General features: G+C 49.6%; 1 protein-coding gene across 21 annotated transcripts in view; it reads right to left on the bottom strand.

Moving 5' to 3' along the window:
• Positions 1-25,496, bottom strand: part of LOC100122401 (RNA-binding protein Musashi homolog Rbp6) — a 542,632-nt gene that overhangs the window by 243,805 nt on the left and 273,331 nt on the right. For 11 of the 21 annotated variants that reach the window (XM_016981711.2, XM_016981715.2, XM_016981718.2 and 8 more), the window contains one exon: positions 165-224. The exons of 7 other annotated variants lie outside the window; for them this stretch is intronic. In XM_016981711.2, the coding sequence (XP_016837200.1) occupies positions 165-224 (60 nt within the window). The remainder of the gene's footprint in view (positions 1-164; positions 225-25,496) is intronic. 3 more of the 21 variants (XM_016981712.2, XM_032596994.1, XM_032596996.1) reach the window with 1 other exon arrangement.

Here is a 25,496-nt window from a genome sequence, read left to right as displayed (position 1 = left end):
AACTCTCATATTGTATATCATAAATATAAAGATATAAATGTATAAATTGTACGTAAAATATGGAATATACATACAGAGGCAGACAGCTTTACAATATGACGAGGAGTATATAATATAGAGGACACGTTTTATTGTATTGTTGTTAAACGGCATTGAGAACATACCTTGGCGTGAACATGCAGCCAGTACTGTCCACCACATACGATGAGGCGGGCTCACCGCTGCTGAAATTAACACACAGAAGGCTATGTTCACTTTTACACTTTATCGCTATGTGAATGCGTACCACCCCCTACACCACCTGTCTCCCATCTCATCTATATATCTATCTCTCTTTCTCACTTTTACACGTGTACGCAGCAAACTTCACACACGCACGCTGGCAAGCTCACAGACAGACGCCCATACACATACAGCTAATACATTTGGCGAATGGCCAGTCGATTCTCGTTCCATAGAGCATTACAATTTCACTGCGTGCTGTGCCGCGCTGCATTGTGGAATTCGCGACTCGCACAAGCGCGAGAACTTTTTAATAAAGCTTTTATGCGAGCTGTGCGCGCCGCGTAGGTAAGTGAAGTTTTTGATTCGAGCGGTTAATTTTCTCGGAGTGAAGGCTTTGAAATTTCGAATGAACGATTTGTTCGGCTCCTTTTTTTGTTTATTGTTCCATCGACGGGAATAATTTAGTTTCTGCCAACCAACTTTCAATTAACCGCTATATAATTGCATTCCTCACGATGCGCCACGCCGAATTCCAACAATTACCGAGCAAAAAGAAACTCCATGGAACGATGACCTCGGCCAATTACCGCAACAATTCAGCTCTACAGCAACACATTCGCAATTATACATACGCATCATCTAATTGTGGTGTAACAGGGTAAGGGCGGCTTTTTTAGTTCATATATCTCTTGGACAACGGCCGAGTTTGGCAGAGTGTGCGTTCCGGGCTTATTGGTATTTACGCTCTCTTTTTGTTGTCAACCCGCTCGCGCACGCCGAAATTCGAAAACGCGTCGCGCTCGCGGAAAAAAGAAAGAGAGCTTCCCCTTTTTTCTATCGCTCGCGTTCACGGAAAATTGCATCAATTTCATGCAGTTTGACAAAGGCAGCGCGAGCGGCGCGGCAAAAATTTACATGAATTCCGTTGAAAAACGAACGAACGAGCGACGGCCGCACACGCGTGTGCGTACACGCACGGAAAAGGTGCAAAATTCATGGCCGGTGTAATTCTGCGTTATCGGACACGCGGCGACGACAACGGCTTTTTTTCTCGCGGAAAAAAAAGATAGAGGGGTGAGAAATATTCGAGCACAGCCAACAAACGAGCGAGCGACGCGAACGCGTTCCACTGAATCGGCAGTCGTCCAATCAACATTAAAAACACCAAACAAAATATATACGACACTAAACAACACCAGCATGACATTAACTACAGATATACAGATATGTTTATATGTACATTCATATGTTCGAGATCCACACATCATCGCTCTTGCTAGCGTGTGGTAACTTAAGCTGTGTCGGTATTAACTCGCGCCAATTGGTATATTTCAATTAGAAATCAACTAATTGCATCTTTCTCTTTACGCTGCTAAAATCGCAAAGCAAGGACGTTGACCGAAATGGCGCGCAAATTAGAAAAGTGCGCGCAACGAGCTGCTTCGCATGGTAGCTACCGGAGTGTAAGTGGAACTTGGTCTGTCCACAAAGAAAGTTGGACTCGTCAAGTTTGAAGAAGTAAAGAAAAAAACTACTTTCTTGCTCTCGCTGTGCCTAATTAAAAACGCGTCAAAAGTCGTTTCGCTCAATACGAAGAGTTGCAGTAGTAGCTGCCGCTGCTGCAGCAGCATCATCACCCAAGACTTCCCTGCTCTTCTTCAACTTCAACTTCTCTCTCCTTGCACATCCGCTCTCTTTCTCTCCTTGCACCCTTTGCCCGGCGTGCACGTGTGTACGTGTGCCTCGCCACTTGTCACCAGGGCATTGTACGTGAATAATCTATAAAAGGCTGAGTGGGGGGTAGCGACGACAACGACGGCGGCAACGCTGACTCGTCGTCCCTTGTCTACTTGAGCACGACGGCGGCTCCTACGATCCTCTACTTTTCATTCTTCTGTCTCCTCAGCCCCTTGTCTTCAACGAGTGCGCGAGCGCGCGTCTACGTCGTCGCCGCTTTTTCTCTCTGTTCTGGCGAAGAGAAAAGCGCACGAGAGAGTGAACAGGCCGAGTGTCAGGCCGGCATGACGCGTGTATTTGTTTGTCACGCCTCCGTGCAACGCTAGCTTCCTTCCTTCCTTGGCGAGAGGGCGCACATCCGGCTTGCACGCGCGCGCGCGCGTCTGTAGTTTGGCCGCTGATCTGGCTTTGAATTCGCTTTGCGAGGGGTTCGCGTGTGAGAATCTTTCAAAGGAAGATGAGGTGCTTGGAAACAAGTAGCTGCTGTGCTCTGGTTGATCCACTTTATCGATTTTTCACGGCTCGCGCTGTTGAACGTGGAAACGATTTCAAGGGCGATACGACATCTTGAGCGCCATTATTATCGAGATCCGAGAAAAGTACGTTTTTATTTTAGAGTTGATACGATTGAATCTAAATTTAACGATATTGGCTGTTATCGACTGTCTAACCGGTATTTCATTGGACGTGAAATCAATGAAACGGTATATCATTGAAATCAACTGCGCTAATTAAATTTCATTAAATAACACTATCGTATTCGTAAATTAATAGAACCACCGGCGTCGTGGCGGGTCTCTCATTGTAATAATAATATCTTTAGAAACGAGCTGCCAGGGCTGCGGCTGACTGTTAAAGGTAAGACGCTGTCCTTGAAAGCCTCGTGCTGGCTAGTATTACGTTATAACGCAGCTCGAATTATTACAAGCTCTCATAGACTCGCGTTTGAGAACAAAATACGCTTGCAAAAAAATACCCGAAGAGAATGAGCCACTTGATCACAATGGAATTTCGCATGAAAAGAATAAGGATGAGCGAATTTGAGAGGATCAAATTACACGAGAGACGTTGGATTAGAAACGCGATTTTTTCCCGTTCACTTTATTCAACAGCGAATATCGTTGCAATAACGTCCATCAACGTTAAACTTTCAGCTATCTCGTTTGCGTGTAACGATCGTAAGCTCGATTCTTCACACGGTATTTACAAAATTCTCAAGCACCGAGGAATAAAAAAGTACGAGAAGGAGAGAAGCGAAGCCGGAGGAGAAACCGATAAAAATACCCTTAATCTTCAATAAGTTCGCCGGCGATGGCCGCGCCGGGGCTCTCGCTCCTCTAACACAAGGAAGAACCCAAACAAGAGAGAGAGAGAGAGAGAGAGAGAGAGAGAGAACGAGAGCGAGAGTCGTTAATAAATTCCATCATCATAACCGATAAGTTCTAACGAGCGTAATGAATAGCAAATCCTCATTAGGCGCCGCGAGCACGCTTCCCTCGTTTTCCACCGACTTCCCTCTGCTTCGTCTCTTCTCTCTTTCTCTCTCTCTCTCTCTCTCTCTCGCAGCGAAGCTCTTCTCCTAAAAAGCGGAGCGAGAGAGAGAGAGCTGGTCTCGAGGAAAAAGCATCGCGGCAGGAAGCCGTGGCAGCCGAGAGCTAAGTATCGGACCCGAGACTCCGCTGTGGTCGAGAAAATTTACCGCACGCGTGAATCCTGAAATCTCGGCGCGCCCTGTTTTCCGCCCGGCCGATCGATTTCCTTGTTAACTTGTGAATAAAAAAACACGAACCATTCAGGGAGCAAGCTACTCGCGTGTGTGTCTCAGGCCTTTCTAATTCCCCGCGCTTTACGATGCCACCACTGCACAATTCTAGCTCCTTTAGTCTGCTTTCTCGCTCCCTTCCTTATTATATCCTCTCGGCTCGAGCGCTCGGGCCTTTTGTCTCCGCGCCAAGGGAGCTAGCCGAGAAAGTGGCGCGAGTATATATACGCAGCGTCACGTCGTATCGGCTGTATTTATGTTAGGCAGAGGCGCAGCCGAGTCTCATTGCGCTCTTGCGCGAAACTTACCGTAAGTGCCGGTAGTTACTTAACTCGACAGTTTCCGGTATTGCAGTAGTCGCGCGCCAGCCGGAAAATACTGCGTACAGCTCCAGCTTCTTCCCTCTACCCCCGTATGCGGACGCGCAAACTCGCAGAGTTGTAGGTCTACAGTGCAGTTTGTCTATCTCTATTCTCTTCAGCGCAGTTTGATCTTCTCCCGTCGGAGCTTTCTTCGCTGCGTTGGCCATCACCCTCCTTTTCTCTCTTCTTGCGGTTAAAGAGAGACTCCCCTTCCGCTCGGTTTCCTCCTCGACTCTCGCGCTCGTCAACGTCGTCGTCGTCGTCGTCTCTCCAGAATCGTTTATTTCGAGTTGCCTCTCACGGTAATCTCCCGGAAACGCGCTCGGGACCGGGTACTCACGCGTGTGTGCATGTGGAGCGCCGTAAAGACGGTAAACGATCGTTTTGCGCCGGGACGCGGTGCGTTGATAGCGCGTCTCGAGACTTCAATCGCTGCTGTTGCGCGCACGCAGCCAAAAGTATGCTCGGAATGCTTTAGTAGCGGGACGAGCTCGTTCCTCCACGATGATCTCACTTTTTACTCGCGTTAACTCAACTTGTTTGCTCGAATTTTAATTTATTCGCCGCGCTGCTGCATATCCTGGAGCATCGACCGGTGCAGTGTTACATCCACAAAAGCAGCGGCCGCGTCAAACTCTGAAAGCGAGATTAGACAAGAAAAGCTGCTGCAGGACGACGATGGGGAGTGGAGGACGAGGCTGTGCATAAGCACTCGCGGTGATTGTCGCGGGAGAGGAAAAAAATAAACAGTGAGAGAGGCCAAAAAAGCGAAGCGAGCTAATGGAAAAACACGCGCTACCCTCGGATTTTTTCGAAAAAAACCGCTCGATGCGCACGTCCGGCTGTCCTATCTCGGTCTCGTATACACACACACACCCTTGCTGAGCGTCGCTCGATAATTATGCGCATCGGGACGAAGCGGCCAATGGGCGCCATTACCGTGAAAACGGCCTAACTATACCGACCCTCTCCCTGTCTATATCCAGCGAGAGGAGGCGCACACACGCATACGCGCGCATGTTGCCAAGTGGCCATCTCTTCCTGCAGGCACGCGCGGACTGCCCTTCCGCAGTGACGCTTTTTTCTACCGTGTAAGCTTGCTGCGAGGTTTAGAGCGGTACTGCCGAGGGAGTCTTTACCTCTACCGGCATTAAGCAGTGGAATCACAAGCGATACAGAGTGAACTGCTCCGTCTAAACGATTTTGCGCAGTTTTTTCGCGGCGGGTGTCTAATGAGTACCTTTGCCTGTTGAATAGATAAAGTTTCGAACGTTGCTTTCGATGCAAAAACTGTGGGCAATAGTTTCATCTTAAAGCCACCAGTCGTCCCAAACAGCTCAGTGGACCAGCTGTCCTCCGCCGCCGCGATTCTTGTGCTTCGCCACCAGCGCCCCTCCAACTTAATGACTCGGCTGAATATTTATATAGTCTCTGCTTGCGTTTGGCCCCGCACCTTACACACAAGCCGAACAAGAACGCGCGAGCCACGCTCCATAGACTTTCATTGTAATTGCCTTGTTCCTCTTGATTCCCTACTCCTCCTCGCAATGGGCTCGGATATAGCAAACTACTACGCCAGAGAGAGGGAGAGAGTCTGAATTGTATTATGCAAATCGCAATCTTGCCGAGTCGCCGCCGCCGACGGGACGTCGTCGTCGTCGTCGAGAGAGAGAGAGAGAGAGAGAGAGAGAGAGAGAGAGAGAGAGAGAGAGAGAGAGAGAGAGAGAGAGAGTGGATCTTGGGGTATAACTTTTTGCTCTGTGTCGTTTTAAGCGCTATTGAAAATACGAAATTGCGTTTGAGAATTTTCTCGCGGCGAACATCGCGCGTCTCTTGTTATTTCTAATACGCGCCTGATTGTCGGTTCTCTTTCCTCCTCCCTCGCGACTGTCTGATTAACCGAGAACTGAATTTCTGAGTGGGAAGAGAATTGGATGTGCTTTGCATACGAAGTCGGAAAGCGACGTCGTATATCACACACATACTGCTTGGAAATGCGCGCGCTTATTCCGAAAAAGAGTGACGATCGAGATAGGTGGCGCGAGGATGAATATTCATGGGGCATTTAGGCCGAGCTGTAACTCAATTAGCAGCGGAATAATTGCTCGACTGTGTCATAAGCGCGGTGAGGCCGAGCGAAAGGTAAAAAGCCTGCAAGGGCGAAGAGTAAACAGAGAGAGAGAGAGAGAGAGCGAGGAGCGCGACGACTCTTATCCGATTTGCGCCGGAAACTCCGCTGGATGTCGACACTTTAAGAGATTCATATAAAATAAAAACTAGCCTTCCTGCCCCCCTCTCCTAACCCTTTTCCATTCCTTATACCGAGGCGCGTTTTCCCTTGTTTATGCGCCCTTCCCTCTTTTACGTCTTTCTCTCTCACGCCTTGGAACACACAGCGTATAGCTCTTTGTCTTATTGGCATTCTTGCTTTTTCCTCCTCGGCGAGAGAGTGAAAGATGGGCGCGTCGGAGCAAGGGGTGAAGCGGATTTAAGCGAGCGTTGCACAGTAGCTTCTGAAACTTTTGACACTGGCGCGCGTAGCCGTACTCATTTGCATAAAACGTCCATATTCATTGCAAGCGAGCGAGAGAAAGCGCTGATGTAGAATTATTTTACGCGCGAAATTTACGCGATCGAAGTTTTCGAATCTTCGTGTATATAAATTATACAAATGCGCTTTAAAAATAAAGCCGAATTCCGTGCGGGCGAATATAAACATAACGCTTAGAGAGAGAGAGAGAGAGAGAGATAGGGGATTACGATTTCCATTATCATTACTCATCTGAAAAATCAAAACGCATTATCGTAAATGCTCTTCCTCCCAGCGATCGCCACAATGGCTCGCCACTAATAATATCGATATCGACCACCGCACACAGTATATAGCAACGGAGCAGTAGCGCGCACACACCACCCACTTGATGACTATACCCGCTCTCGCGCTCGTCATCGATCCGGCTAAGCATCGCGCAACGGAGCTTGCAGCAGGCGCACCAAAGCCCATCAACTGCAGACTCCCGGAGTCGAAATTAATTTCGGCCACGCATCGGTATCCCGCCGATTTCTTTCCTGCGGTGTCCCGAGTTTCCGGGTTCCGAGTGAGCGAGTTTTCCCCCTCTCCCCCTTTAATATTCATGACCCTTTACCCATCGCCAGGCTTGTCTAAGATCCTTACTCGGCGCTTTTTTCCTTTTTCCAAGGCCGCGAGCGCGCTACCTCTGCTTTTATATTCGCCCGGACGAGAGATAGAGAGAAAAAGAGAGAGAGAGAGAGAGAGAGAGAGAGAGAGAGAGAGAGAGAGCTTTGTTTCGTCAGGTGGTTTTAGGCGCCTTAATCGCTTTAGAGAAAGAGGAGGCTCTTCTCCTTTCGACGGCCGCGTAAATTAAAGATAACCAGCTCTCGCGATCTTCTTCGCGGCCAAGCTGCTGCCGCCGCCACCACCGCCTCTGCTGCTGCTCTAATATTAATTGGATGAGACAGGTATTTTATTTCCGTTTAGATTCGCTGAAAGACGCAGGCACTTTGTCAAGTTTTATGAGGAATACTTTAAACATGCGAGCTGCATTAAAATTGCGAGCGGACGACGAGAGAGAAGTTGGAAATATCTCCGAGCTATGACGTCATGCTATCGAACGACTATTAAGTAAAAGCAGTGACGTCAGGGGCAAAGTTGAATACTTATCTTTAGTATTGTATAAGTGCAGTTAATTCTCGACCGGAGGTAAGTTATTATTCATACAGCGAATGCGTCCACGTAGCCGAAAAAGAACAGACAGCTCTAAAGCAGGCTAATCCACCGAATCACCGCGTGCGCAACAATAAAACTCTTTAGATCCGACGAGAGCGTCCTTTCAGGCTTTGAAAACTCGAGCGGGCGCGTGCCGAAATCTAAATGATCCATCCTCGCGCAGAGCTCCTCCGCGCAAAACTAAAACGCTGCAAAAGGAATTGATAATGCGGCCGCGGCGGCTCAACTTCAGCAGCGCACAAGAGCCCTAGATGAGAACAGAAGAACAGCCTCAGCCTCGTCGTCAGATAAGACCAGGAGAGAGAGGCGCAAGCCGAAGTTAACGCAGCAAACCTGTGGATCCAGCGAGTGACGCTCTCGGAAGGAGACGGAGCTGGAGGAAAAGGGAGAGGAGGTCGAGAGCAAGAAAGAGAAAGAGAGAGAGAGAGAGAGAGGGAGAGAGAGAATCACTTGACGCAGACTGCGGCGCTCTCGACTATACGCGACTGGCGAGAGGGTGCATGAGCGCCGCCGCCGCCGTTGTTGCCATAGCGACATATCGCGAGCAGCAGCAGCAGCAGCCAAGGGCCAGAGGCGGCAAATCTCTTGTACGTACAATAATCCAGCGGCGTGCTTGCTCTGCGGGATGCCATTTTGCAACGCTCTCTCTCTCTCTCTCTGTCTGTCTGTCTGTCTCTCTCTCTCTCTCTCTCTCTCTCTCTCTCTCTCTCTCTCTCTCTCTCTCTCTCTCTCTCTCTCTCTCTCTCTCTCTCTCTCTCTCTCTCTCTCTCTCTCTCTCTCTCTCTCTTTCTTTCTCTCGTCCATCCGTCAAGTCGTTGCTTTCGCTTTTTTTTGCGGCGAGCCTAGACGTCACGTCTGCGGCGAGGAGCTTCTTATACACGCACGAGGATTCCAGCTCCGTAATTTTTGCGGAATTTTTCATTTTCCGCGATGAGCTTTCTTTTAGATACACATAATATTGTCACTCCGGCAAAATGCCAGTTATACGTATACAGAAATAGAGACTTTTTTGCGCGACTCGACGTCGACGACTCTTGCGCTGCGACTACAGTGCTTTTCTCTCTCTCCCTTGCGCGCGACTGTGTGTACGTGTATATTTAATGCGAAATTTTATGAGGACAGTATAATTTTCGTCGAGCGTGTTCTAAATGTCACTCAATTGTGAAATTAAAAAGCCCGTCGCGCGGCTCTTCTACGTTTTTGCGAACAGGTCTGCCACCAACCGTCTGCAATACATGCTGCAACAGCGCATATAGCGAGCAAAAACTGTTGCCGAGACACTTGATTGTATAAAGTGGCCCTGCGCGCGCTGCGGCGGCGAGTTTGAAATTCCCTGGCATATATCTGCATTAAATTTATTTTCGAGTTTGCATTTTAAATTACGCGCGTGTAAGCTCGTATTTTTATGACGTGTGTGAAAATTTCACAAGTGCAAAATTTACACTCGCGTATGATTACGAATGCGAGAGAGAAATAAACCAAGTTATTCGGAGAGCTTTTTACTCCCTTTCGTAATGCGTAACGTATGATTCAGAATGAGGCTGATTGTTACGATATCACAGCTACAAAGTAAAAATGACTGTTGTTATTGCTGCGAGAGAATTCACGAGATAACAAAACAGTGAAGTTTAATTGTTAATTAAGTTCGCTTACGCAACTCGGCCCGTACATCGAAGGCGTGGAATGCAATTTTCAAATTCTGAAAACGCGACTCCTACTATTCCAGGGCGGTAGTGGTAGTAGTAGGGGGTGTGGGTACACGTATAAGCGCCCGCATAGATTCGAATGAGGACGCATTCTCTGTGTCAGCGTCCTCCCCCTCTCCGGCTGAGTAAACTGCAAACTTGGGAGAGCTACGAGCTGCATTAGTGCATACGTGAGCGGCGCTCCGGCATTCTTGAGTCTGACGTACACCGCCGGCCATTTAAATTTCTCTCGTTTCATGTAAGGAAAATTACGACGGTTCGCTGGATCCTCGCGCAGCCCGGCGCTAAGTTTACGGGAGAATATTGGTCGCCAAGAGAGAGAAAGACTAACTAAGCTTCCTCTCGAGACGGAGGAATCATTTTTGAGAATATTAAACGGAAAGAGATTTCGAAGCGGAAAATATTCAAAACGTTTTAAAACTTTCGCGGGTGCGAGAATTTGAATTGAAATCAAACGTATACGGGCTCACTTTGGAATTTCCGAGCAAGAAGTCGCGTAAGCCGTTAAACAGAAAATTACAGTTTTTAAAGCCAAGGAGAAAACAACAAGGAAAAGAAAAAAAGCCGCCGAGCAGTAGTAGCAGAACTGTAATCCTTCTTTTTCCAGAAAAACATGTACTCTCGGCTCGCAATCATAAGTCTTCTCACACGGAGACTTTTCTCAAAGCGCCCCATGACCTATCGAATCACGAGCCGCGCCGGCGTCTCGGCAGTAGTAGCAGCAGCAGCAGCAGCAACGAAGAAATGAAAAATAAAAGGAGAATCTAGGAGAGTCTTTTCAGGGTTGCAGCGCGCTCGATGCCGGGGTGACACGTGACGATAACGTGACGCGACTGCAGCCCTAGCCGCGGCGTATATATAGGCAGGAGGTATAGCGGGAGCCGTTGGCGATGCCTTTGTGCCCTAAGACCATTTGACGAGATCGCGTGCACGAAACGCATTTATAACGAGCGTGCTTCGTCCGTATTTTCCGTAATCCCTCCATCACTGCGACTTCCTTCGTTCGCTCTTTCTTTTTTCTTCTCTTCGTTCCGCTTTCGCTCCCACTTTCTCTTTGGGAATTTTCAGCCTGGAAATTGCGACGATCATTTGGAATTGTTACACGTTCTCAGCCCCCCGATGCAGAGATATTGTCCGACTTAATTTTCGCGATTCGGAATGACCGCTTTCTTACGCTCTATTCTTTCAATCTGCCGAGAGGAAATTCCGTCGGATACGCACCTCTCTCTCAGAGGGCGGATAAGTAGTAGCACTCGGCGTTCGATCATCAGTACACCGCGCGCATACACGACATCAACTACAGTAGTCCGCTGTAGTGAGGCTTTCAAGAAAGTGCCGGCGCTATACGCGTAGAGGTCGTTCGGACTCTCGCTTCCGCGCACAATAACGGAGATTGGCTCGTCGCTCCCGCCGTTATCGGCCACTCTCAGAGTTGTTTTTTAATTACGCCACCGGCGCAAACTCAATTGTACGCTCGACTCTCCCTCTCTCTTACTCTGTACCGTATAGCGCTGAAACGAAGAGGGAAGAAGCAGAAAGAAGAAAGACCGCGGCGAGGGGAGAGAGAGAAAAGGTCGCGTTTTCGTATAGCGCATGGAAGGCCGCGCCGGAGGCTATGAAGCTGTGCTATTTGCATTTTATTGTTTAATATAAGTTTATGTGCCTGCCTGCCGCGCCGTCTGTCTACGGGACGCGATGTCGTCCACTTCCACACTGGATTTTGCATTCACCTACATGACACGCGGACTATTAAATGCTAAGCTTACCTTTTACTAACCGCGGATGCGCTCTCTCTTCTTTCCGAGAGGAAATGAGATTGATGTTTTGGCGAAGCTTGCGGGAGCTGGTCGGCTCGTAAACTCCCCCGCGAATGCGAGCTTTACTGCTCTGCGCTTACGATATTGTTGTGCGGAGGCTCCACCCGGATAACGTCGCTCCAGATTCCGACTAAATAGACTGCGAACGTTATGCATGCGCGTAAAAAGTTGGTGAAGCAAGCCCGCTGACCCCGGGCCGATTGCTTCACCGCGCTGAATTAAACAGCGCGAAGATCCAGCTTCGCTTCGACCTTACGGCAACTTCGCAGTCGGCAGCACTTACGCACGCTGCGAAGCGCTCAAAGTCGGAAAGAGGGACGGACAATGGGGCTAAAAGCTGCCGTCGCTGCGCCTTTTGCCGAAGTGCTGCCCAGCTGAGCCCAGACAGAGGAGGAAGAAAGCGAACGAGTGACACGCATTTGCATCTCGCAAAGAGCGCGCGCGAGCTTTACTTCGGAGTGGCGTGTTCTTTTAGCTTTACGCCGACTGCATTCTTTCGAGAGCGACGGCGTCACTTTGGATTTTTTTCTGTGCTTCAGAAGTGTGCGTAACGTCGTGAATGTGGAACAAAGTCGCCAGCAATCAATGAAACCATCGAAACAATGTTTTCACCCCCCGGTGTATCTCTCAAGCTCATCGCGGGACATTTACGCGCGAGAACATGCGAGGGGAAATTGGCGGGAAATTCAAATCAAGATTAGTCGAGACTTGTTAAGTTCGTCCGCTCCATTTTGTCGAGCTCCAGCAGTAGCAAGCAGCCGGGTAAAATCCAAGAGACGCTTATGAACGCGCGAGCGAACCTTTCCTGTTATACAAGTCAGGAGAATTGCCCTCGGCAGGAATGTAAATGGCCGCCTTATCGCAACGCGGACCGGCCTCGTTAGCTCTCGAAGGGGCTTTCGCGCCTCCTCGGACGACTATACTGCAGCAGCAGCAGCTCAGACACACGATATCCTGGCCCGACGTCGATCGAATTGCCGCGGCAGCCAACGGCCTGGAAGAACGGCCCTGGATTGCCTCCGCGCGCTAATATCGCGCAAAAAAGGAAAGGTGAAAGCCGCCGCTTTTCTTGGCGTGCGGCGATAACCCTTTGAGTCCGACGGAGCGGAAAGCGAATTTTCCGGGATGCGCCGTGTATGGGACAGACGACTTGACCATTTGTCAGAGAGAGAGAGAGAGAGAGAGACAGAGAGAGAGAGAGAGAGGGAGAGAGAGAGGGGGAGAGATAGAGAGAGAGAGAGAGAGAGAGAGAGAGAGAGAGAGAGAGAGAGAGAGAAATTCTAAAGCCCGTGGGGCTCTGCTGGAAAGTTCTTGGTTTCTTTATCCAAATGATAAATTGTATAGAAAATGCGCAAGAGCTCGGAAATTTAGTGCGGGGGAAATAATAGGAATGGGAAATAACTTCGGAGAAATTCCGGAAACGTCGAAGCCGCCTTTTTTCCGTACAAGTAGAACGGACATTAGCATATTCAAGTGCAACTTCTAAAAAATTGCAATACACTGTTTTTCTCGCGCGCGTACGTAGCCAATTCAAAATTCAGTCCGCGCAAACTTTTCCAATTCCTTTAATATCGTCGGCATGCGCTCTGCATGAATTTTCCGGGCTGGCCGCGCGCGCAAGGAAACGTTTGCAACTGCGCAAAGCCGTACTTCGCAGTCGAGATAAGGAATAACCGCGCGCAGCCAATACGCCGATATCGGAAAGTTAGCTTGATCTGCGAGATTAATTTTTTCCTCTTTTCAAAATAGAAACCTGCTCGTGACGTGTGCAACATAATAATAAACAAAACTCTCACTCTAATAAAATTTCCCGCGCGCGATAATAAAGGGAGCAGCGACGGCAACATTTACGCGCCTCGAAGAAATGGATTTTCCGCGCGACTGCGATGTGGTAGCAGTGAAATAATCTCTTTAGCCGCTGCGGTGCTCTCGCGAAAATCCCGAAGCAATAGTAGTAGTAGCAGCGGGTCCGAGAAGGAGAAAAAGCCCCGGCGCGCGAGATACAAGTTTCCATTTCTACGTTCAGTTAAATTCTTTCGTGCTCCGCCGCCACGTAGACCCGCGCTGCTGCTGCATCCCAAGAAGTTATTCATTGGTCTTTTCACTCACTTCTTTGGCCATTACGTGCCGAAACTACCGCGTGGGTTTACTGCTCGCTCTGCTCCTCGCCGCGGCTAATTCCGTTAGCGCGCGAATAGCGATGCGCGCTGAATAAAGCGAGCGAGCGAGCTTCTACCCTTCGCCATCGCGAATTAAAGAAGCGAAGGGGAGTAGGAGGGGGAGGATGATCTCGAAATCGCCCCGAAGATTTCACCGTCGTCGTCTGCGTGTGGCACAGGGAGGGGAGAAAGGGTGAAGCGAGCCAAGAGGCTGCGCGTAGTGTGTCGCGGATGGACGCTCGGTTTTACGGCCCCCCTCCTGCACCAGCCGAAAGAGAGCGAGTTAAGCGTCCGTAAACCTAAGCAGTTACGCGTTTAAAGGGTTATTAGCTGTATTTAGTGCGCTGAATACAAACGATCAACAAGTAAGCCCCTGCCTGCGATTGTGCACGGCGGAGAGCTGCTGGCTGCGTTCTTTTACTGGCTTCAAACGCGTTGAAGAATTTTTTTACAACACGGTATCCGCGGATATCGATTCTCGCTATAAAACAAACCCTGCCCGAGGTCCACTCTGCATCTGACACCTCCCCCCGCGTCCCAGCTGAAAGCTCCCTCGAGATTAATGGTATACACGTCGACGCTCGACGGAGAGAGGCCGTCAAACCTCTTGGCCAAAATATACAATTTCACAACGTACATCCGCAAGTTGCATCGCGCCCCCAAATAGCGGAGCGTCGTTAGCGCGCATAACGTGCAAGCAACGTTTCTGCGGCCGGCGTAAACGATCTCTCCATACTCCGTGGCCGATTATATAAAGGCCAGAGCGCGACGACAACGACACACACACCTTCGTCTTGCACAGTACTCAAGAGAGAGCCGCGCGGTGTGTATAAACCGCGAGTGTTTCGCGTGTTCCACTCGTAAAACGGTCAAGACGAGCAGCGCGCGCAGCGGGGATCAAGCGCAGGGGGCAGTTTAGACAGAGAGCCGCCGACTATACGCGCTTAAGTGCCGCCGGGGATGGCGCGAAACTCGGGGAAAACGAGGCTATACGTCAGAGAGAAGGGGGAGAGAGAAAGGCGCGCCTCGAGAAATGGATATGCTCGGAATGCCCTCTCTGTGTGTACGCGTATGTGTACGTGTGTGTGTCTCTCTGAGCGGCCGGGTTATTATCAGGGCGTTTTGGTAAAAGCCACAACTTGATATTGTGAGGGAGTTTTCGAGTGCGCTCTCGCTCTCCTGGCCGGGAGTCGTAATAGTTGGAGAGCCGCAAATTGCGCAAGTTTAGGAGTGCAGTACTGTTGAAAGACCGCTCGCGTACGAGGGACTGGCTACGACGACGACGAATGGGGAATTATATGCCTCCGCTGCGAGTGAGACTGTTCCGCCTGGATTTGTCAGAGCTTCCTCGAGCGTTTATTTTTTCAGCGGATTCAACCGGGTTATGTGCCACTGCTTTATATCCTACCATAGTATCCTCTTTCCACGCATAGAGTCGAGAACGATTATTCAAATATTTTTTCATAACAGCGTGCGCGGAGCTCGACTTTAGAGTCATTTGTTTTGGCGCTAAAGTCATCGACTTAGGCACGCTCTCTCACAGCGTGCGCGGGAACATTTGAAGCATGCGTGGGGATACCTATCCTGTCGCTGTCATTTGTTTTACATATGTATGATTGCGAAATTGTGTATCATTAGAGCAAGACGTCTTGTTTATAACCTATTGGTACCTAACCGAAAAGTAAACATGAGTGATAACAGTTCTTGTGATACAGACGATATATCCGATTATGTACTACAATGTACGATACACTATATTTGTGTTTTAGTTTAATATTTTTTGATAAAAGATTTGCTATTAAAAATTAAAAATTCATTTTTAAATTTGCAAAAATATTTTAATTTAGTATAATTACACTCGCATATAGCCACAATGTATACTAATTTAGTATAATGTCGAGCTTCGCGACACTTGTTATGAAAATTAGTATACGCAACTCGTGCGAGGGAAACACGACTTACACACTCGTGGTAGTTCAGCGCCCTCTCTTCGCTCGGGCTTCTTCACTTACATCAAGCTTCGCAAAGTTCATTACAGGCGCCAGGTCAGCACGAATTTAATTTCGAAAAAGCAGCGCGAAGAAGTCATCCTTTTCTCCTCTCGCCTCCTCCTTCATTTGTCAAGTCCGACGCCGGTGTATATAGCGGGGGGCAGTGCGGCGCGTTGATTAGGGCCGAATACCCGTTCACCCCCCCCCCCCCGCCCTGGTATAGCGCGTGATGTACACTGCGCAGCAGCTGACCGCCGGAGGAGGCTCGAAGAAGAGGCTATGTGTATACGAGCGCGCGTTGTCTGGCGCCATTAATCACGCGGGCATAATTAACAGAAGACAGGCGCCTAATTAGAAAGTTATCGGCTCCCGATGTCCCGCGCGCCTGACGCCGCGCTAATATAGCTTCCAAGGCTCGCTGTATTGTACGATCGACTCGAGCTCTCGTTGATGGCTGACGTCGTCACTGAATTTTCAAATCGCCTCTCTTGATTATTAAAGTATTCTAAACCGATTTCGATCCGTATCTCAGGAAAAACAACAAACACCTTCTCGCGGCCTGAAAAAACACGTTGACGCAAGCGGAGCAGATCATAAAAAAAAAATCGACGTAACCGGTACCGAACTTAGACACAACACAGCAGCAACTTCATCGTGCATCATACCTGGTAATAGCCGTGCAATTACAAGTGGGCAGGAGCGTGGCATCGGCAATAGCCCGGTGATCAGCGCGCATTATGGTGGCGGGTACGCTGCAGTAGCCGGCGCGCGTGGACGTACGCCCTACACCGATCGATCGATCCGTTCTCGATCGACGCGGCAGCGCGAGCACATACGGCGCTGCTGCTTGTCAGTCTCTCGAGCACCAAAGCATCGGGGGACTTAGGAACCCTCGAGCCATCCCATAGCTAAGTGAATCCGCAGGCTCGGTCATTGCCGGTAATTAGCGAGTCGCCTAAATCACGCCGGAGCTCCTGCGCTGTACTGCAGCAATGCGCACCGCCTGCGGGTACCGCGACCTGCTCGTTATATAGCCTCGTCTCTCTAGCTCTCTCGTGGAACGCAAAAGGAGAGAGAGAGGAGAGAGAGAGAGAGAGAGAGAGAGAGAGAGAGAGAGAGAGAGAGAGAGGGAAGCGAAGCTCGCACCTCAATGTGCATTGATTGGACAATGCCCGGCATTCAGTGAGCGCAGCTACTGTGTTTCCGTGGACTCGTCGTGTCCCACGGAATCTCGCTCGTCTTCGCCTCGCTCGCATTTTCTCTCCGGCGAATTCTCGCCACCCTATACTGCTCGAGAATTCGAATTCTCGCGCGATGCGACGCATAACACCGGCGACACTTGGCTATATACACGTCGCCGCTGCTGCTGCTGTGGTGGTGGTAAGAGTGCAGCTGCAGCTCGAAGCGCGCTAATGAACGAGCTGCTGCTGCTGTTGCGGCGGCGATTGCCGCACGCCCCCCTCATCCCTCCCTCCGAACCACAAGCAAGCACCGACACAGAGCTCGAGACAGGGAGAAATGGCAGGGGTTAATGCGAAATTATTGCACTCGCTTGCCGCTGCTACACTGTACTCCAGGAGGCAACTTTCCGGATGACCGTTTCGACGATTAAGCGTTATCTCTCTCCGACGTTGCACTTCGCCCTGGTGGTAGTAGTAGCCGCGAGGCTGTGTAACAATCGACTCTGTTTATCCGAAAAGTTTCTTCGTTTTCCCCCTCGTAATTTCTCTCTCTCTCTCTCTCTCTCTCTCTCTCTCTCTCTCTCTCTCTCTCTCTCTCTCTATCTCTCTCTCTCTCTCTCTCTCTCTCTCTCTCTCTCTCTCTCTCTCTCTCTCTCTCTCTCTCTCTCTCTCTCTCGTGCGCGTGTATATTGATTCATGCCTTCCACTCGTCCATTGTAAAGTTCCTCGAGTCGCGTCGCGGGGCCGCGTATTTACGCTAGCGCCAATGGAATATCTCAGCTGAAAAATAGCGCGAACTAGCTTCAGCTGCTGCGGTGAGGAAAAGAAACTCGTCGTCGAGCGCGCGGAATTGTAAACAACGTCAAGAAAATGTTCCGCGACTTTTTTCTTTCTCCCCCGACTCCGTTCGACGTTCGCGCGCTCGACGCAATAGTTCTACCAGCGCCACGAAAAGTCAATAAATTCGAGAGAAGGTCGTCGTCGCAGCCGTGCAGCACATAGTGTGTGCAGTCTACGGGCCGCACGCGCGACTATCGCAGAAACAATATATAAATCCGCGCCCCGTCCGTATATCAAGTTTTATGGCTGCGGTTATTTACGCAAAGGGCTGGAAAAATGTCTATGTGTGTGTGTGTGTGCTTTCGCTGCACAAGCGAGAGAGTGTCACGCATGGCTGTATACGGGACGACGATTGTCTTGACACAGCGATGATAATTTATTTGCTCGGAGCGATATCTCTCGCTGTAATCATAGAGTCTCGACGAGCTAGCTTTTTGTTTTCCACCTTTTTTTCGTCGCTGAGCGGATTTGCACACAGTCGGCGGGGGAAAAAAGTGATTGAAATTTTTATCAGAAACCGGAATAAAACGATACCGATGTTGCGCTGCTGCTGCTGTACGCACACTGGGCTAGGAAAAAATTTAACTACGGAAAAGCTTGCACGATTGATCAAATGTCAAAGTTCGCTTCGATTGTTGCATTTTAGCTATAGGTTAAGCCAGACGAGGGATCGAATTGGATATTTTTTTGTTTGTGTATGTGTTTTTTTTTCGTGCGGGAAGGCTAGAACAGTAAAACGCTAAACTGATATGATAGACAATTTTTCATTCGGATTTTTTGAAGAGCTCAGCTCAAAGCCCGAGCTAACCGGGTTTGATCGTCAAATATTTACGCGTCGTGCGCGTATACGTCGAAATATGAAATCCGTTGGCTCGATTGCACGGCATGACGAGATTATGAACTGGTCATTAGTTGTCCAAGCCTTTGGTACACGAACAACAATTAAACGTAGAGCGAACCACTTCAAAGAGATCGGACTAGCAGGAGATCCAAGAGGGAATTGTTATTTCAGGCTAAGAAAACTGGGCAAGAATTAAGAAAGTAATTAAGAGTCCGGAAATGAGGTAAAAGAAAGTCGGGCGCCGCCGCGCAGCGGTGTGGCGAGGCTTATATATACACACCGCGAGGAACTTAGTCGTCGACTTGTCGAGAAAAGAAGCCCAGTCCAACTCTCGAATCTCCCTCAAGCTACCCGCTCGGCGGGCGACTTCTTTTCCGTTCAAGAGCACCGGCGACTTACGTAAAAGGGAGTAAATCCTCGCTCGTCGTCGCGCTTCGTCGTAATTCCCGAAGAAAAATGCCGCCCGCCTAATGAGACTCTGCAGCAGCAGCTGTAGTACAAGAGATCGCTGCTTCTGGATTTGCGCACAGCTAATTACACCGTTATCGTTCTCGTTATCGTCTGGATTCAAACTCGGCATCAAACAAACTTTGCGTGAGCGTACGCAGCAATGAATGAAGCGTAAAAAGATTGGAGGAAGTCGATCTTTAATCACTGGGATTGTATGCGCAAGTATCGCGAAAAAGATAAATAATTAATGACCTTCCAACTTTTCGATGGAACTTTTAAAAGATCGCCGAGGTTTGTGAAATTCGCCGAAGTAGGTCGTTTGTAGTTTGTATTTCTCTTCTGAATAGCCGTGTTTTAACGCGGTAGCATAATCTTCGCGGAATAAGTTTGTAATTCTTTTTACACGAGTCTATTCACAATTAGGAATTGGCTTGAGTCAGCGTCTGATCAATCCGACCTCCTACTACTGCGACTCCAAAAAGTAGCCCATAATAAATCTTTTGTCATTTTATTAATTCTCCATCACACGTATCATAGCGGTCAGCAATGGCTCATCCTCAACGAGAAGAAGAAGAAGTCCACTTGCCTCGCGGATAATCGAGAAAACAGTCTCTCTACGAAACGAAGACGACAACGGCCCCGTCGGAGACATCTGGCGCGCGACGGTAGCCTCCTCTTTGTCTCATGGCCAAGACACGCCTACCCTCGCGAGCGACGACGACGACAACGAGGCTTTATGAACGCCCGAGCTCCACTCTCTCGAGCCAACGTCCGCGACTTAATAGTCACTTGCTCAATCTTATCGAGGGAGGCAAAAACCCAGGGGTGGGGGACTACTGGGGCGTTTCCCACACACCGTATACGATAATTCTTTATTCGCTCGATGTCAATTTGGGTTTGGGGAAAATAGGCAATATAGCTGATACCCATACCTGCATTGACGATTTTCAGAAGAGTTGAGCGCAATTCTATGCGAATAAACAGGCGAAGGAGGTAGATTTGAAAAAGGCTCCTTCGTGAAACCGTTCCATTTTTCAAGGCAAGATAGGCCATTGTCGCTATTCATGCATGAGCTCGGCGAAGAACTCCTACAGAGCGAGAAATTGGAAAGAGCGAGAGAGGGAGAAGTGCTCTAGGATCGCACGGGGCGCAACGACTGCTTCGAGATTTGAAAACGAGCTGTTCAAAAATTCGATTACTGCGCGAGGGTGTGGTACGCGCGCGAAGCCACGTTGTAGGAGCGACCTCCGCTATTGCCAGCGGAAATGAGGGCGCGTCTTCTGATTGGTTGGCCTGAGTGGAAATCGCCTCGAAATTGGTTATTATTACCCTCGAAGTAAAGCCGTTACGACCTTTCTCTCTCTCGCTCGCTCTTTCGAGCTCTCCAGTGCTTACCAATCATCCTCGTTACTAGTGGCAGAAATACCCTTCGATATTCGCTCGTCCGTAAATCAGAGAGTCGGCGAGGGATTGACGATTGAACTCTCGCGTTTCCGCGATATGTTTAAGCGGATGATGTGCTTATTCGTTGTTTTCTAGTTTTGCGTAAAAAAAATCATTCTTTGGATGACAAGAATAAATAATAAAAGTATACATTTTTACGAACGAAAAATTTTCCAATCGGTTTCGCATAATTGGAAAATAGCCCCCCGTATGTCATATAAAGCCTCGAAAAATAACAGCGGATTCAAAGTCCATAAAACACGCGCTTTACAAGCGTCGATCAATCAGCAATAAACAAATTGAAAGTCGGCTCTAAAAAATATTTATACGTCGCTCGCTGGCGCAGCGGCAACAAAATTTCCCGACGCCGCGAAGCGTTCAACACAACGGCTGGGCGTATATACAGCTCACACCGCCGCCGCCGCTCCGCATCATCCATTTCCAGCTGGAATAAAACGTTAAATGAAAAAGCTTTCTGCCGATGTGCCACATCCACGGCCGCGCGTTGAAAATATCTTCCTCTCTCTCTCTCTCTCTCTCTCTCTCTCTCTCTCTCTCTCTCTCTCTCGCATCTGCTCGTTCCGCCAGCCCTTTTTTAGAGCAAAAAAAAGAGAGGAGCAGCGCGCGGCGGCCAGAGAACACGCGGAGAAAAGGAAGCTGTTCTCGCATCCTGCTCGCAGCAGGTTTCGTTGGCAAAAACAGGGAGAAACGAGTATATGCACAAACCGTATGTAGGCGCGAGCAAAAGTGGCCTCCGCTATAATACCGCTGTGGATATACACGTTACGGCAGGTGACGCGGCGCGGGCGCTGCTGCAGCGCGCGTAATAAATTGAAATATGCGTTTTCTGGCGAACGCTGGGAAAAAAGAAGAGGAAGGAGAGCGCCGCCGCTGCGGAAACTCCGTGGTGCTGATCTCCAGCACGCGCGTTTATGTGTGCGCAGAGCTTTCCCCCCGGAGCGCGCGAGCGGCACAGATAAGAGACGACGCGGTAATCCTCGAGGCAATATAAGTTAACGCGCTGGCGGCGGCGGAAGTAGACGCGTTACGTATTGCGTTAGCGTCGAAGCGCGGCCCAGTCAGCCGAGAAATAAGAGCCGTGCGGAATAAAGTGCTCTGGAAATTAAGGCGCGCGTTGGAAAATTCGCTGCGGTACACACAACTCGTTTATGCTGATTCGAAAGAGAGGGAGAGCTTCGCTTACTACAATATTTATCCTGATCGAACCAGCGTTTTACGCAACAATACGTGCATTTAGTTGCTCGGAGAGCTGCGTAATCACGTGCGAGAGAGTACGAAACTCAATAAGTGCAAGAACTGCAGCGCAGGCGTTTCAGCCCCACAATGCTCATAGCTCCGCAGTGCGTGCGCGTACGCGCCCTTATATTTCCCAGAGCAGCAGGCTCTCTTTAGCGGTTGACAACACTTCCGGTTATGGTGACAATCAGAATGACGCTCGCGCGACTATACACTATACCATACGCACGTACACCGGCAGCCTTTGTACTTGGTAATTAGTTTGACGCGGCAGCGGCTCCCGCGAGCGACAAATAACCCCCTCGGAAAGTTTGCGTCGCGACACCCCCACTTCGTGCAACATCGGCTAATAGCCCCGGCGCGACTGACGTTTTCGTGTGACGAGCGGATGCGGCTCATCGACGCGTCTGTATACGCGCGCCCAACTCCGCTGCTGTTGTCGCGCGCGGATTAGGTGTTTGCATTACCCTTGCGCGTTAGCAATCCGCGCTCTGCCCCGCCCCCGATTTGATTTTTCGGCGCCGTGATCGATTCGCAGGTACATTATCCTGCAGCAGCCAGTAAAATGACAAGAGCGTGCGAGGGAGAGCTAGTCCATTAAGCCGAACTTTATACGACCTCGCGTTCATTGAAATTCGGCCCATTTAAATGCGAGATAATTTTAACTCGAAGAAGCCGACGAGCGCGGGCAAAGGAGGAAGGGTTCGCGCGCGTCCCTGTGGCCGACATTACACGCCTAATCGTCGAAACGAACGCAATCGATTTCTTTACAGGAGCGAAACTAACTCGCTCTCTCTCTCTCTCTCTCGACGGCGCGCAGCTGTAAATGGATGTAATTATAGTCCGCGCTCGCGGGGCCGAAAAGCCGTAAACGCGGGATTCGTAAATGGGCTACGCTCGTAAAACGACCGATCCGTCTTCCTTCGCTCGCGCTGCTGGCATTTCCAGAAAGAGAGAGTAGGAGGCGATAATCGAAAAGTCTCTTTAGAGGCACTGCTGCACTGCAAAACTTTCCGCCGAGGGTATAGAGGGAAGACTAGCAGCGGCAGCTGAGCATCGGCTCCAAGTTCTGGCAATTTCGTCGCTCTCGATTCGCGTTGTATGGATACGCCCGAGCTCGACTTCATGAAAATCTTTGATTCCCTCTACTGTACGAGGCTGGTTAATTATTCTTTCCCTATTTATCTACAATGCTCCATTCGCAGACGGAGATCGAGCGAGTAAGCGAATTACGGCAGTGATCGATGACAAAAGGGGCAGAGGGACGCGCGCGCGTATGTGGGAAAGAGAAAAAGGGAGAGAAAAACGCACAATGCAATTATCATCGCGGATAGCACGGTCGTCCTCGCGAATTGCTTCCATGCAGGTAATTCTCTATTATTCAAACTGCGGAGAGAGGGCGATACGGCTCGGCGCCGCGATACAGAGAGCGAAATCAAACCGACAGTGGAAGCGAGAGAGAGGATCGTGACGCTCTCGCGGAATCAAATGGCCAATAAATAGTCGATGCAACAGCGCAGCGGCAGCGACGGCGCGCCATAGTTGGATTTTCAAATTCATCGAATCTCGTTAATCATCGCTGTGAAAAAGAACGCGGTGTGCGCTGCTCTCTCTCTCTCTCTCTCTCTCTCTCTCTCTCTCTCTCTCTCTCTCTCTCGCTCGCTCGACTGTATACACGCGCTAAAGCAAACGACGCTTCGTTGTTTATTGCCTGCTTGATTTTTAGCTAGATTGCAGCGGCGGCGAGAGCCGGTGTAGCGGCGTATTTGCATACAGCTCATGCATAAAGTACTCCCGTCGCGCACATCCTGTTGTTGTTGTTACTGCCGCTGCGCTGTACTTCTGCATATAGATAAAAAATGTAAACTCGTTCGATCTTTTTTTACGCGAGACTTCGATAAACGCTCGACAATGGCATGACGTACGCGTGTGTGTGCGTACGCAGGATTATAGGATTGAGCTTTTTTTCAAATGGATTTATGGATTTATCGCTGCGATAAGAGCAATGATATGAACGCGCGAGCGAATGCTCTATACACACTGACGCATTGCGCTCGGCGATGAATAATGCGAACATCGGCGAATAATCAGTTGGAATATATGTTCTAAAATTGAAAAGATAACCGAATTCGTGACAAGTGATTATTCCATCTCTAAATGTATCTTTAATATAGTCGGTGAAGCAATTCTCGATGGCAGTTACAGCATGAGCGGTCCAAGTAGTAGGTCTGACAAGGCTGTTTCAGTACATCGGTCGCATGGCCCCGTATATCTACAGTGAGCGAAGCTAAAAGTGATGAGAAATGATCTTCGTCAGCCAGAAACTAGAGGGCTGAAGCGAGTTCAAGTGGTGGGGGAAAGACGGGTCCAAAACTGTATCGGTTTACGGCAGTCCTTATAAATGTAGAATCACACTCGGCGCTACTAATGACTGCACTTTCGACTGTACAACACACAAGGATTTTAATTACGCCACTCCGTTCAAACACAGCTTAAGGAAAGCAGCAGAGCGGCAATAGCGGTATCATAAAAGCAATTTCGAAATAATATCAAGCAAACGCAGCTCCCACTCTTCGGACGAAGAAGGGCGAGAGAGCTCCGCGTATAATCGGCGAGAGTCCGCGCAAGAGTCGCGAAAGGTAGCCGAGAGAGATAAATCTTGGAATTTAATATCCTTCAGGAAGGTATGTAATATCCTCTAAAAGCACTCGGCAACCGCCTCCGCCGCCTTCGTTCTCTCTCTCTCTCTCTCTCTCTCTCTCTCTCTCTCTCTCTCTCTCTCTCGCGGTGCTGCTGCTGCTGCTTCTTCTTCTTGCGCGCGTGTATGAGTTTGTACCTTTTCCGCGCGAGGGCGAGAAAAAAAATGAAAAAACACGTCGAGAGGACAAACGAGCCTCTCTCGGCTCTTTTACGAGCGACTAATCGCGCGGCGCTCGAGATTATTGATGGAGCCCGATAGATAAGACGAGAGAGACAGAGCCGCTCCATACAGCCAACGAATCACGGCGTGTAATTGCGAAAAACGCCGTATACGCGCACAGCAGAGCCGATCCATCATCGTCCGACGAGCGAAAACGCGCACGTCACTTTTCACAGGAGAGAGAGAGAGAGAGATTCGTTCGTTGTTTCGCGGGCCGCTGCGATTTAAACGACGCGTGAAAACGCGCGCTCGTGTCTTTGCGATAAAAAATTGATTTCGCGCACTGGGGAGATCGTGTGTGTGTGTGTGTGTGTATCATGTGTCGAGGGGAAGGTTTACTTTTTCGTGCACTGCTCTCTCGCGCGTGTATAGTATGTTGAAAGCACAATACACACAGAGAGAGCCGAGCGTGCGTGGAAGGATTCATTAAGGGAGAAAAGTGTCGGTCATGGTCAGCTCGAGCTGCCACTCAGCGAGCATCACTGGAATCTCTTTGTAGAGCGAGCGAACGGGAGAGTAGCTCTCGTTGAGAGGAATATATTCTTTTTCTCGTTCAGGGACTCGGCTAATGCTTTTTCAAGATACCTATACGCTCGCAGTGCTTGAGTTACGTAAAGCTGAACTTGAGAGGTGAGCTATAGGGTGAATCGCAGTAATTAAACAAGACTAATTAGCTTTTACACGCGGTGCAGTTGATAAGCGGAACTCAGAGGCGCGAACGATCGAAAGTCGCAGAGAAAACTCACGCAGGCGTGAAAGGAAAACAGAGCGTTTGCGCTGAAGCGGAAAAAAAACAAGGCGAAGCTCGCGTAGGGCAGATTACTCGTCGACTTTTGAACCGCGGCGGATAAAGCACTCTCCGCAGCAGACAAGAAGCGAGGATAGATCGAAGGGAGCGAGACGGCGGAAAGTTGCGGACGACGACGGCGCGGAGCCGAGATTGCCGGCTAGGCGGTAAATAACACGTCAGTCGCCACTCCGTTTACTTTGCCGAACGACGAAGCTGCACCGTCGCCGAACTGCAGCCAAACCGAGGAAGACACATCGTCGAGTACGT

The sequence above is a fragment of the Nasonia vitripennis genome, chromosome 2 (genome assembly GCF_009193385.2).
Source record: "Nasonia vitripennis strain AsymCx chromosome 2, Nvit_psr_1.1, whole genome shotgun sequence".
Classification (NCBI taxonomy): Eukaryota; Metazoa; Arthropoda; class Insecta; order Hymenoptera; family Pteromalidae; genus Nasonia; species Nasonia vitripennis.
The sequence above is the reverse complement of the archived record's forward strand: the minus strand, read 5'-3'. Positions and strand labels throughout refer to the sequence as shown.